General features: G+C 38.2%; 2 protein-coding genes across 5 annotated transcripts in view; one reads left to right on the top strand and one right to left on the bottom strand.

Moving 5' to 3' along the window:
- gulp1b (GULP PTB domain containing engulfment adaptor 1b) overlaps nucleotides 1–6782 on the top strand; it is a 71465-nt gene extending 64683 nt beyond the window's left edge. Inside the window, exons 8-13 of one of the 4 annotated variants that reach the window (XM_056266956.1) lie at nucleotides 415–501; nucleotides 753–935; nucleotides 3730–3862; nucleotides 4241–4335; nucleotides 5035–5045; nucleotides 6536–6782. In XM_056266956.1, the coding sequence (XP_056122931.1) occupies nucleotides 415–501; nucleotides 753–935; nucleotides 3730–3862; nucleotides 4241–4335; nucleotides 5035–5045; nucleotides 6536–6557 (531 nt within the window). In that variant the 3' untranslated portion in view covers nucleotides 6558–6782. The remainder of the gene's footprint in view (nucleotides 1–414; nucleotides 502–752; nucleotides 936–3729; nucleotides 3863–4240; nucleotides 4336–5034; nucleotides 5046–6535) is intronic. The other 3 variants (XM_056266958.1, XM_056266955.1, XM_056266957.1) reach the window with 3 other exon arrangements.
- Nucleotides 6783–7334: 552 nt separating this feature from the next.
- col5a2b (collagen, type V, alpha 2b) overlaps nucleotides 7335–13577 on the bottom strand; it is a 29731-nt gene continuing 23488 nt past the window's right edge. Inside the window, exons 48-54 of the mRNA XM_056266942.1 lie at nucleotides 12921–13028; nucleotides 12784–12837; nucleotides 12572–12679; nucleotides 11915–12239; nucleotides 9965–10152; nucleotides 9629–9871; nucleotides 7335–8140 (exon numbers count right to left, since the gene is read on the bottom strand). Coding sequence (XP_056122917.1) covers nucleotides 7994–8140; nucleotides 9629–9871; nucleotides 9965–10152; nucleotides 11915–12239; nucleotides 12572–12679; nucleotides 12784–12837; nucleotides 12921–13028 — 1173 coding nt within the window. The 3' untranslated portion in view covers nucleotides 7335–7993. The remainder of the gene's footprint in view (nucleotides 8141–9628; nucleotides 9872–9964; nucleotides 10153–11914; nucleotides 12240–12571; nucleotides 12680–12783; nucleotides 12838–12920; nucleotides 13029–13577) is intronic.

Raw genomic sequence — 13577 nt, 5'->3', positions numbered from 1 at the left:
TATAGGTGCCGAAATATAAAAGCAGAGCTCACATGTAAACAATTATCTCTTTTTTAGGATAAATAAATATCGAAGACAAAGTTGATAAACTTAAATGAAACATGTTTGTTCAACAACGGTCTTTTCCGCCTGCTGACTGCTTCCCTGATTTTGATTCCAGTGTAAATACATTTAATGTATGCTGCATTACAACATCTGTAAAAATGCTCCTTTTCATAATATACTGTATGCTGCTTATGTGCAGCTTTCTTTGAAGTGTAAATAAGACTAAAGATAGACAAATCTAACCAGAATAATCCTGTGAGCAGGCTGTGGGTTGTCCCGAATGCCAAAGACTTATGTAAAATGTTTGCATGTGATTGACAAATGAAAATGTGAATCTTTTTATTCAATATGTGCTTATGTTAATTGAAGATTCAGGATTTGGAGATGGAGAACTCAAAACTGAAGAAGAAGCTTAAAGAGCTGGAGAATCAGCTGATGGATCCTCGCTGCTCACCAGTACGTTCAGTAGGAAATGAGTCTTGCTTATCATTCCAGTCGGATGCTGCTCCAATCTCAATGATTCTGCTCTCTTTTAGTTCATCAGAATGTTTGTTTTTCTCTCCTATCTACCTACACCACATGTTTTCCCCTTTTCTCTATTCCAATCTATCTCTCTCTCTCTCTCTCTCTCCCTCTCCCCCGCAACCCCCAGTGCCCTTTTTCAGCACCTGCATGTTAATGTCTCTAATGAGCTGTACATTTTGCAGAGGCCGTCTGCCTTGTCCTGGTGTGGTGATGTCACATCACTGTCCAGCCTAGAGATCTCCTCTGTCACTCTAACGCCTGTCAGCTCACCCGATTCCAGCCAATCAGCAAGCTTGCTCACCCCTCCTCCTGCTAAGCCCGCCCAATTACAGTCCACAAGTGGTTACATCGTGCCACGACCTCGTGTAAATGTCTCGTACACAAAAATAACACGGTTCACTTTGCATGCGATTCACTTAGTTACTATACAATCTTACACTCTTTAATTTGAATCTTTAATTCGTAAAGGGATAGTCCGTCCAAAAATGAAAAATCTATCATTTACTCTCACGTGGTTCCAAACCTGAATGGCTTTTTTTCTTTGATGATAGACAGATTGGGTTATTTTTCAGAATGTCCAGGCTGCTCTTTTCCATATAATGACAGTGAATCATATGGACAGTCCGTATGATTCATGCAATATAGCAATGGATGAACTATTTCTTTAATGCAGTGGTTCTCAATTTTTGGGGGGTGACACTTTTAAAATAAAAACCTCTACACACCATCCCGCTCATTATCAAATGTTAAATAATAAGAAGAATTAGAAGTTTTGTTGAATGTTTTTGTGAAAAACCTTTTAATGAAACATTTTGGTATAGTAATATTTGGTATAGTAGGTCAGGGGTGTCCAAACTTGGTCCTGGAGGGCCACTGTCCTGCAGAGTTTAGCTCCAACTTGCCTCAACACACCTGCCTGGAAGTTTCTAGTATGCCTAGTAAGACCTTGATTAGCTGATACCCCTTCAAAAATGGTCTTTTAACGCTGTGTCATCGATGACGCTATGGGGAAACACCTTTCACCTAGAATACTAAAGCCTGATTGGCATAATGACATTGAATCGCAGTGTCCAATGGCGTTCAAATGTGCGAATCAGGGAGGGGAACGCGCCGTAATGCTGTGCTGGGCGCCAATACTGTGACATATCTGTCATTCGTCATTGCCGAAAAGTGGATTTAAGTCTACGAGATACCCTTGTGCGTTGCGGCGAACAAACATGCCCTTGAAGCCTTGTTCCGTCTGCGCGGGACCTATTGAACTTCCAGATGAGCATGAGATGTGCGTTTTTTGCCTGGGCCGTGCCCACACAGAAGACAACCGTCAAGGGCTCTAATTGCCCTCACTGTGAGGCCAGAAGCGTACTCTCTGGGTTCAGATAGCCCTCCAGCCCAGCTGCTGAGAAAGAAGCAGTGGTATCACGATGTGGAGCATGACGAGTTTTGTGGTGAGCTCACGCCGGCTCAGTGCCCGCATGCCTCCTACTTCTCGGAGCCTTCCTCACCTCCAGTGGCGATTTGAACGCCATTGGATTTGCCAATTAGGCTTCAGTATTCTAGGAGAAAGGTGTTTCCCCATAGCGCCATTGATGACGCAACCTCTCGTTCCCTTCGTCAGTACGTTACGTCAGATGTTCAGGTGGGTTTATTTGGGGTTTGGAGTTAAATTTTGCAGGACAGTGGCCCTCCAGGAGCTGAATTGGACAACCCTGTAGTAGGTATGATTTTGTTATTTTTGTCTTGAGAGTTAATAAATCGAATCAATAAAATGTGTTGGGGTAAATTCAGGGTGATCAATCAACCTGAATTCACCTCACTACTTTGCAGGAACAATATGAAATAAATATTTGGCCTAAAATAATACTTTTTTTTTTTTTTTTAATGTGCAAAATACATTGCGGAGCATAGAAGACACTGACAACAGCCCGACAGCCGAGACAGAGCATGTTACTTTTGGTGTGAAACAAAGGGCCCTATTTTAACGATCTAAGCACATGGTCTAAGTGTTCGAATCCACTTTTGCTAGTTTAACGACGGGAAAAATGGTCGACCCGCCCGTTGCATGGTCTAAAAGGGTTGACCCTATTCTCTTAAAGAGTAATGGGTGTGTTTTGGGCTTTACGTGCAATAAACCAATCAGAGTCTCATCTCCCATTCCCTTTAAAAGCCAGTTGCACTTGTGCCATGGCGGATTGCTATTTACATGGTGGAATTTGCAAGCGGAAAGACAGAACGCTTCTCCAGAGAGGAAACGGATCTGCTCGTGCGCGAGGTTAAAGCGCACAAGCAGACCATCTATGGGACAAGCCGATTCCCACCATATCTTTATGTACACAATAATAATCGTTTATATTGTAAACCTTTTATTTTTAATATTTGGCATGTTTGTGCTGCTGCGCGTCCCTCCCTGTGTGTGTAATAAGCAGAGTGTATGTGTGTTGTGTACCCGCCTATAGACGCATATTACTAATGTGCCCTTTAAATAACTTTCGTCGCGCCGCATTGTGCCAGGTGTATGATAGGGCCCAAAGTCTCAGCTTTAAAATTGTAATTTTTTTTAAGAAATTCTAACAATAAATACCGTTTTGGTGCTGTCTGAAGCGCCTCGGTTCAAGCGGCACGTGAACCAATCATCTCTTCCTGGTAGCTATAGCACAAAATGAATGAACATCAGAAGGTATGTTGTTTCAATCGCGGAAAGACGTCAATATACACCATTTTTCAAGTTAAAGTCCACCGACGTTAATCTTCTAACTCTCCTGATTTGTTTGTCGTACAAAATGGTGGATTCAACGTTATGATTGGTCAATCAAACTCCCGGCGAAGGGTGAATTTGTTTACATAACCACTACTCAGTGAATGCCATACATAGAAGAAACTCACACAAACCTCATTTGTTGTCGCGTCTGCCATTAATGTGGTAAATTTGAATGCTGAAAGATTTTAAAACTAGGGAAGTCTCCCCACCTTTTGAGAACCACTGCTTTCTTTTTTCTTGCAAATAAATAAGAACTAAATACCTAAATAAAAAAGGAACACATAGTGATAAAATGTATACACAGAATTTACAGTTAAATGCTTATCACACAAATGAAGTCAGATCTTACATTTGGGCTGGTTCTTATGCCTTTATAATGATATGTTTGTTGTCAATGTTATTAGGCTGGAAGCATACAAGCTAGAGCGCCCTCCACTGACATATTTGATATGGTTCCATTCACCCCTGAGTCTCCAATAACAAGACGGTTGAATTGTAACGGCATCTCATCTCCGTACCTGCTTCCAAAAGACAGAGGTGGGGGGGGCTCCTTATTTGTGCTGTCTCGCTTAGATGAATGTGTCATGTTTACAAAAACCTGAAGGCAAAATCCATAATTGCTAATGTCATATGCTTCTCCATAAAATGGTCCATTTGAGTTGAAAACAAATGGAGCCAGAGTGTATAGATGTTGTATGAAGACATTTGTTAGTAAATGGTTGTGAATTTCACTTTCAGTTCCAATGCACTGACAAATGTGTTTATTAATGAGTTAATTATATATAATATACATTTATAATATTCTATTTATAAATATAGATTTATGATTCAAACTTTGCAAGGGGTGATCCATGAACTATTGCACACTTCTGCTAAATGACAAATTATTTACTACTTTGTCTGGTTGTGCTGTAGATATAGACCTGTTTGGAGCAGAACCATTTGATCCGTTCATTTGTGGACCTACTGTCTTCACCCCAGACATCCAGTCCAAACTGGATGAGATGCAGGTAAGCACATTTATTTAGTTTTTAATCTTTCATTTACCTATTCAACAATATTAAAATTCCGATCAATATGATGATTATGTTCATGTTATATTTAAAAATATATATTGGTGGATAATCAATGTGGTACCAATAAATGATGCATGTTTTTATTCTGTAAAAGCTATTTTATTTATATAATATCATGCATCTAAATATTGTAGAATTCAAGCACAATCTTTATATTCTCTATAACTCTACAACAGCACTACTTGTTTATGTATCATAAGGTTTTAATTTGGTCTCTGACGTAATGTGCAATATATCTCCAAATTTAAATGCTATAAAAAAAAAGGTGTGAATCATTTTGAACATGTTGCTCATATGGTTTGAATGGGATTATGACAGAATTCTAGATATGGGAAACTGAGAAATGTCAATAATGTGTCATAAACAAAAACAGTAGAAGCAGCTAACATGATTGTCAGACGGTATTAAAAGATCAAAGCATACGAGTATTTGGCAGCATTCACCCCACTGTACTATAGACTGTTTTTAATTCCCATTCCAATAATCCAGAGGATTATGGAAGTTTCCATTTCTGAGGACATCCCACCTGTTATGAGATTATTAGACCCTATCGTTTGCACTCCTGTGTCTGTAAATCCTGTAATCCTGAATAATTCAATTATCTCCATCTCTCTTTTCACCCCAAACTCTCAGCGGCAGAGATGGTTTGTACACTTTCATATGTGATTCACCTGACAGTGTATCGTCTAGTATTTTGATATGCTTTTACAAGATTTACAAGCATGAATTTTGCTGTATCTATGTATGGGGTTTTGCTGTGTCTAAATGGTTCACCCAAAAATAATTATTCTGTCATTAATTACTCACCCTCATGTCATTCCAAACTTGTAAGATTTTTATTCATCTTCGGAACACAAATGAAGATCTGAGAGCTTTCTGTCCCTCCATTGACAGCTACGCAACTACCACTTTGATCCTTCAAAACGTTTATAAAGAGATCATAAAGCTAATCCACATGAATTGCGCGGTTTAGTCCAAATTTTCTGAAGAGAAACGATCACTTTAAATGATGAACAGATTGAATTTAGGCTTTTATTTACATATAAACATTCATCAACTTAGCATGTTCGCTTGACGTGCAAGAACCAATAAGTTTCATTCTCGCTTGTATAGCAATTCACTGATCAATGTTTATATGTCAATAAAAGCCTAAACTCAATCTGTTCATCATATAAAGTGATCACGTCTCTTCAGAAAATTTGACTATGAATTAGTTTTACGATCTATTTAATGAACTTTTTGAAACGTCAAAGTGGTAGACCTTCAATGGAGGGACAGAAAGCTCTCAGATTTCATCAAAAATATCTTCATTTGTGTGAACGTCTAGTAATTAATGACAGAATTTTCATTTTCGGGTGAACTAACCCTTTAATATGTTAGACCAACATGGAATCTGCTGAATTTTTTCTTTCCCAAATTTCTGGACCTATTTTGTGAGAGTGCAGAATTGGATTTATGGTCAAATATATTAAAATTGAGCTGAAAGTTGTATAGCCTTATTAGTAATCCAAGACAAAGGGCTGGGGTGAACAATATCAATGACAGGCGTTTAGTTCTGCAGTTGCGGATTCTTTGTGGTGCTGGTTATTGCATGCATGCCATCTCATTGTTTTTTTCAGACTAATTGAAATTTTTGTTTACACACACATAAGCAGTACCATGCAGCTGGATGTAGAGTTTTCCTAAACTTATTTGTTCAATGTGTAACATGAATAAAAATCATCGAAAATGTGCACTGATAGAGACTCATTCCTATTGGCTGCATGTATTGAGGCTGCATTCATGAAAGTCAACATTTCACAACCACAGATGCAGAAGAACGGCTTTCTTAGGCTGTTGAGTGGAAACAAAATAAAGAATTAACACTTTATTAACACTGTGCTGCTTATGTGTGCAATGTGAAGCCGGTTTTACTGTAGTGGTTCAAATTTTAAAGATAACAATTTTGAATGTACATGAACTACTGATCTGTTAGCATTCAACAATGTGATGATGTTTTGTTTGTTGTAATGTTAATAATGAAAGTTATTATATAGTCTTATCTAAACTTGAATTTATCTTCTTCATTGACCTTGTTACATGTTTTTATTGAGCTCACAATTTTGTTCATATTTCACATTTGTTGTTTTGGCAGGAGGGGTTCCAAATGGGACTGACTCTAGAGGGGACGGTGTTTTCCCTGGATCAGGTGGACAGCCGATGCTGATTTTGGAAATACATTTTTATACACGCTGTGATTCTTGACCACAAAACCCTAAAAAAAATCACATATTTAATATTTGTATTTTGAATTGAGTTTGAAAGAAATGTAGCAGGAGCCTCAAAAAGGTCTGTAGAGGTCATTTCTATTTTTATATAATAAAATCAACATTTAAGATTGATGATTTGTGTATTTTAACTTCTTAATCTTGAAACGGGTATTGTTAAAAGAGAGATGGACACAAAATGTGCTCTAGCTCTCTCTAGAATTTTTCTAGAGTTTGGACCAAATTTAGATGGTGTTTTGAAATGCAAAGATTCATTCATTCACGGCCAAGTTGTGTTTCGAATCCTTGCCAAATTATAATAATTTGTGGTTGCAGTTGTTGCTGAGGAGGTTGCTCATGTTGTAATGGTGCAAAGACTAAAAGGTTATATATTAATATACTAAACATCATCAGGGTTATAGATTTATCAAAAACTGGTGGGTCTTTCATATGTTCAGCAAAATCATTGTTAAGGTTCTCCATTTATATTTCCAGATGTTCCAATTCTTTTCTCTTTCATTGATGGCTGTTTTAATATTTGTTTAATGCTTATCACTTGCTCTATAATGGTGAATAAATGAAAACTGATAGCACACCATATTAGCTTTGTGCTCTTTTTTCAACAGCAGCTAACAGTTTCTCTACTAACATTTTATTCATGATAAAACTCAATTGAGTTCTGTTGAAAAGGATTTCAAATATTTAATCTGGAATTCATTACAAACAATTGTTGCCCCTCTCCCCTCTTAAGAGTACAAAAAGATGGATAAAGAGTTTCTTTGTGTCATGTATTGTTGGCTAATGAGTCTTTTAATGAGACCAACATTGGCTTCTGTGAGAGTTTTCATTAATAATTAAGTATATCATCCGTCCAACAGTTTGATTTCTCTCTCGTATGGTCAATTGGGATTGGGAAGAGAACTGTTGGGCAATTGAATGCAACCCTGAATAAAAGTAGGTTTAATACTACACAAACAAACTCATCTATCTCATCCAGATTCACTTAACCTTCATAATCCCCTAGAAATGACTGCAATTTAAGGGTGAACAACATCAACATAACATCATACACGTTAGACACTCAAGGCCGTCAAATTTGTAAAACATGACTTTTTGAATTCATTTCAAATCAATGTTTTCACATACTTTAATAACACATGGCGTATAAATTAAAGGGTCCATATAGTCTCTCATGCACTCATACACCACAGGCTAGTGGAAATCATCATGAATAATCATGAAATAAAGGTCAGAAATCCCTCAAGGCCCTTACAGACGGCGTTTGACAATAAATACTGTATTGGCTGAGAACTCCAGTCCAAATGATGATGCTTTTATCCTTGACTTCATGAGAAGCACACATGGCCGATATCAATGCCAAACTCCTGATCTTGGCCACCTACATCCACTGGAGCCAAGTCCACAATCGGGAGCCGTGAAAGTGTTTGTGTGCGGTACTCAAAGACAGTCCTGCCCCATTCACCGCTGGGTTTCTGGAGAGAGGAACAAAGAGGGAGAATCGTGAGTTTTTCCATTGGTAGCATTTTTGCATTTTTGCAAAACACCTACTGAATGCTAATCTTGACATTGTCATCAGCATTGGGGACTAACTAACTTAAGGACCGTTCACACTGATTCGCAGCAATTTGCAGCAGCGAAATGACCGCAAGTCATTCAGTGAGATGAGATGATTTCCAGCAACAGCGATGCAACAAAGTTTAACAAAGTGATGATTTTATGCAAAAGAGAAAAGAATGTGATGTGGAAACTACCAATGAGAATGTATATTGATCCGCTGTGTGATACATTTGGATACTTAAAGGGATAGTTCACTTTGAAATACATTTTTGGTATGTTTTAGCTTACCTCAAGGGCATCCAAGATGAAGGTGTCTTTGTTTCCGCAGTAGTTTCAATTTTGATATTTTTAGGTCAAACCGTTCTTGTCTGTCAGTCATATAATGCAGGTCTATGGTCACCACCTCAAAGAGCATGCACAGAGAAGTCCAAATTAAACATGATTTAATGACTCGTAAATGTAAGTACACATTGATGGCCTAAGACACGAAACGAGCGGTTTGTGTGAGAAAGCGAACAGTATTTATATATCGTTTTTTACCTCTTGTAACCACAGCCACGTCCAAGTGATCTGAGGGCGCGGGCGCTTCGGCCTGCGCAAGCGCCGGAAAGCGCCAGAAGTGATCTCTCGCACGGTTGCAAAAAAAATTCAACGTTGTCTGTTGATATACCGAAATCGTCTTCCATTGCGATTTCCTGTATATCTAAATATGTTTAGATCTTCACAGTGAAAGGTAAAACTTCCGAAATCTCTGTGTAAACAATGAGTGACGTACACGCGCGAGAGATCACTTCCGGCGCTTGCGCAGACCGAAGCGCCGGCGCCCTCAGATCAATTGGACGTGGCTGTGGTTACAAGAGGTAAAAACGATATAAATACTGTTCGTTTTCTCACACAAACCGCTCGTTTCGTGTCGTAGGCCATCAATGTGTACTTACATTTACGAGTCATTAAATCATGTTTAATTTGGACTTCTCTGTGCATGCTCTTTGAGGTGGTGACCATAGACCTGCATTATATGACTGACAGACAAGAACGGTTTGACCTAAAAATATCAAAATTGAAACTACTGCGGAAACAAAGACACCTACATCTTGGATGCCCTTGAGGTAAACTAAAACATACCAAAAATGTATTTCAAAGTGAACTATCCCTTTAAGTCATGTAAGAACACCTACTAGCACCAAACAGCACAAGTGTAATTGTCAGAGTGAACTTATATAGCAAATATAATAGTAACTTTTACAGTAACAGCTACATTTTTCAGTATCACTGTCTCAGTATTAACTCAGTATTTAAATTAGTTGTATTTATTAGCGTAAATGTACACTACCAGTCAAAAGTTTAGAAGAATATTTTTTTTTTATGCTTTTAAAAGAAGTCTAAAAAGAATCGAAACATACAGAGCAGCCGTCGGTGATGACGGTGTACTTCAGACGGTTGCTACTATATGCCTTGATGTCCTGTCCATCAGAAGCCTTTAGGACTAAAGCCTTCTTCAGATTGCTGTTCTTCTCATCTTTATAGGCCACACTGTTTTTGCAGTGGTAGGTGACGTTCTGTGCTGCTTCTTTTGACAGAAGACGGAGAAACCTTAACTGGACTGAAACCATGTTAGCTGATGCCTCTTTGTTTCCATAGGTGAACTGAAGAGGAGTAAAATAAGAGTAGGAAATATACAATTAAGTGACATATACAGGGCAAATATTTTTGATGGTCACCATTGTAATGACATTAACCTTAGTTCCCCGGTTTATGGTTGCTCCAAACCAGACTGGTTTTGGTAAGCTGGAGCGTGAAGTCCACCAGTTCTTGCGTGGGATACTGGCAGGGTTGGCAGGTATACAGGTCTCCCCCATTTCCATGTTACAGTGCACTTGGATGGCGTCTCTAGCGCTGCCCTCATTCGGGTCTATCCAATACTCACCTGGGATACATTGAGAAAGAGAGATGTACTTTTAAAACAGTGAGATCCCCACATATATCATTGATTATTGGATATACAGTATATCACATAATGACTCTTGTGTGGCCTACGTCACGTGACCATCCCAACATGTAAACGTCACGCAAGAGGGCGTGAACTCAACTGTATTGTGAACGAGCTTCGGAGAGCTGGACCAAGGCAAGCATTTGTAGCTGAAAAGTATTTGTTTTATCTTCTTCTGAAAACGACTGATTCACTAGATTCATCGGCTGGGGTTGTGTGGACCCATTTGAAACTGATACGGATTTCGAACCATCAAAAATGGTCTACGTTGGGCACCCCTCACTTGCATTAGATGGAGAAAAATCCTGGAATGTTTTCCTCCAAAACCTTAATTTCTCTTTGTCTGAGGAAAGAAAGTCATATACATCTTGGATGGCTTTGGGGTGAGTACATAATCAGGAAATTTTCATTTTTTATTTTGAATTGTGTTGGTGGGAAATTGTAAATAAATCTGTAAGTAGGTTCTTATTCTTCGATCAAACTACTTGCACACAGCATTTATGTGGTTTGAGGTCTGGGCTAGTCCAAGCAATCTGGATCATGATTCAGCTCATTGACAGATGACTGCACATCTGTTTTCTCATATGGTACAACCATGCTTACTGTGGGCAGCTGTGTTTGTTTTATTCCTGACATAATTGGATCTTGCTTTGACTTGTCTGTATGAATTCTCCTGAAAGGTCGGGAATCCTGTAAATATATCCTGTCAAATATTACATAACCCATATATATTGGTTAGTGGCTGTGGTTTTTTAATTCTTACACTCCATTTCAGGCAATTCTTGTAGATTTCTGATAAAGAACACTGTGTTTAATTCAATGGATCTACTTATTCATTCACTGAATGGGCAGAATATTCTTTTCTCACACAATGCCTGCTGGTGTTGCATACTTTTGTCAATTATATAAAAGATGTTTTAAACCATAATCCTTTCCCCCAGACTATCTGTGGTTGAAGGCCTGTAGCATTTATGTTTTTTCCATGATATTTAAAAAAAAATATGAAAAGCCATAAAGGTTTAAAAAGGTTTTTAAAAAAAAGTTTTTCAAATGGTGATCTAGGGACCCTCAGAACAGTTGCAGAAAATGTACAAAGACTTTACAAAATGTATTTTGTAGGACAGTCACAACTAAAATGTTAATTTAAGATATTAATTAAATATGTTTTATACAAGATTTAACACTGAAATGTTCATATTATTATAAATAATGAGATTAATCATAATTATTTTATTCTATTGTCAACCCTAGTTTTAAACAGTACGAAATAATAAGTAGATCTGTTTTATTTATTTTCATAAGGTTTTCTTGTGTAATTCTAAACCCATTTGATCTTCTTTTCTTCTGTGTAACACAAAAGGAATTATTTTGGAGTGTCCGGGAAGCTCTTTTTCTTACAATACAAATGAATGGGGAGAGGGATTTTGGATGTTTGAATAATATTACTGCAAAATGAGACAAAGAAAAAAAATGTGTGTATATATATATATATATATATATATATATATATACACACACACGCACGTGTAAGTCATTTGGGTTTGGAACAGCATGAGTAAATGCTTAATTTTTGGTGACTGTAGATGTATCATAAATGCAAACCAGGACGTATTGTTTCATACTGTACCTGATCAGGGTCAGTACAACTAAAGCATTCTGAGCTGTAATTCTAAAATGTGTGTAGGTTCATCTCACTCACCGCTCTTCTTCAGAGGATAGCACTGTTTCAGGTCCTGGCACGTGCGGGCAGGATATTGGCGAGTCCCATCAGGACTGCGCATACTGTCCAACTGGCTTCCCAGACTCTTAAGAGACAAGTGAACCTCACTGTCGCCCCGAACTGCATCAGATCCGTTATTGGGTCTTGCTTCGTCCTCATTGAACTCTGGCAGTGAAGGTGGGGGTTCCTCTAGCTCAGCTTCGACATCAAGGTCGAAGTTTGTACCAAAAAGGTCATCTACAGCAGCTGTTGGGGCGCCAGGAGAACCTGGGGGTCCAGGTGGGCCGGGTTCTCCGGGGGGTCCCTACAGACAGATGGGTGAATACTGTTTATGCTGAACATTAGTGTTTAAACATCTAATCACATCTGATCATGATTATGAATCACAAAGTACAATGTATCTGATTATGAGTCATTAAAGATGGAACATTTGCCAAAAGAGACCTGAAAAAAAACACTTTGCATAAATTATAGACAGTGATTGGATTTTTCCCATGTGAAAAATGCCCAAACCTCTCTAATCCAGCTAAGACCAGCAAACTTCCTTAGGCTGGTTTAAGTTGTTTTTGTATCAACAGGAAGATCTCATCTCATAACAAACATACACATGATATACACATGATACACATGCCTCACCTCTGGTCCAAAATCTCCTGATTCACCTCGAGATCCAGGAGCCCCCAGTGCTCCGGGTTGACCGACATCTCCTTCTTTTCCTGGTGGTCCAACAGGGCCGGGGTTTCCCTAACATTGACACATTTAAAATTAAATTCTGTTCAACATGCACATGTATTGCTGCCGGTGCTTTGTGAAATCAATCATGAGTGACATTTCAATCTGTTGCTCACTCTTTGCCCACTTGGTCCAATGATTCCTACAGCACCATCATCCCCTGTAGCACCCTGAAAGGAAATGATTGACAGATGAATATTAAGGCATGGATATTGTATTGCGTGACAGGTGACATATTGTCAATTATACGTACTGATGTTCCAGGTAGCCCATGGAGTCCAGTGAAGCCACGATGGCCCTTCTGACCTCTCTCACCCGCTTCTCCTTTGTCACCCGTGTCTCCCATCGGTCCTTGTGGTCCCTAACGTTGATTAGAAGATATTTTTGCTGTGGGTTGTTCACGTATAACAACGTCATCACATGTTGTCATCTTGAAACTACGGTAATTACAACATGGCGTGAATGCAGCATATATTCTCCTTTTTTTATTGTCTGAAGTGTTCATGTATATTTTGCTGTTATTAAATTGTATTTAATATATGAAAAGGATAATGTATAGATAGCTGTTTATTATCATTATTCACAGGACATTATCGCAAAAAAAAAAAAAACAGGACCCTAGTGCAGAAGGGTCATGTATGTTTGGCATTAACTTATTAAATAAATAAATGGAAATAAAATGTTGACTGAGGTTTAAATTATTTGAATACATGTGAAGAAAGAGACTGTGGAGTGACATTAAAGACATGAAATCTCATTAAAAGACATGATGCATCTATGTAGAAAATGGGTTGCACAGGAAAATGGAGGAAAAAATATAGTATTAAACAAACATAAATAAATAATTGGCCACAATTGACTAATCAGAATTGAGTATTCCAAAGTGACACATAAAAATATGTATAATTGT

The sequence above is a fragment of the Rhinichthys klamathensis genome, unplaced genomic scaffold (assembly GCF_029890125.1).
Source record: "Rhinichthys klamathensis goyatoka isolate OS25496 unplaced genomic scaffold, OSU_Roscu_1.1 h1tg000254l_1, whole genome shotgun sequence".
Classification (NCBI taxonomy): domain Eukaryota; kingdom Metazoa; phylum Chordata; class Actinopteri; order Cypriniformes; family Leuciscidae; genus Rhinichthys; species Rhinichthys klamathensis.
This window is presented reverse-complemented; position numbering and strand designations above follow the sequence as displayed.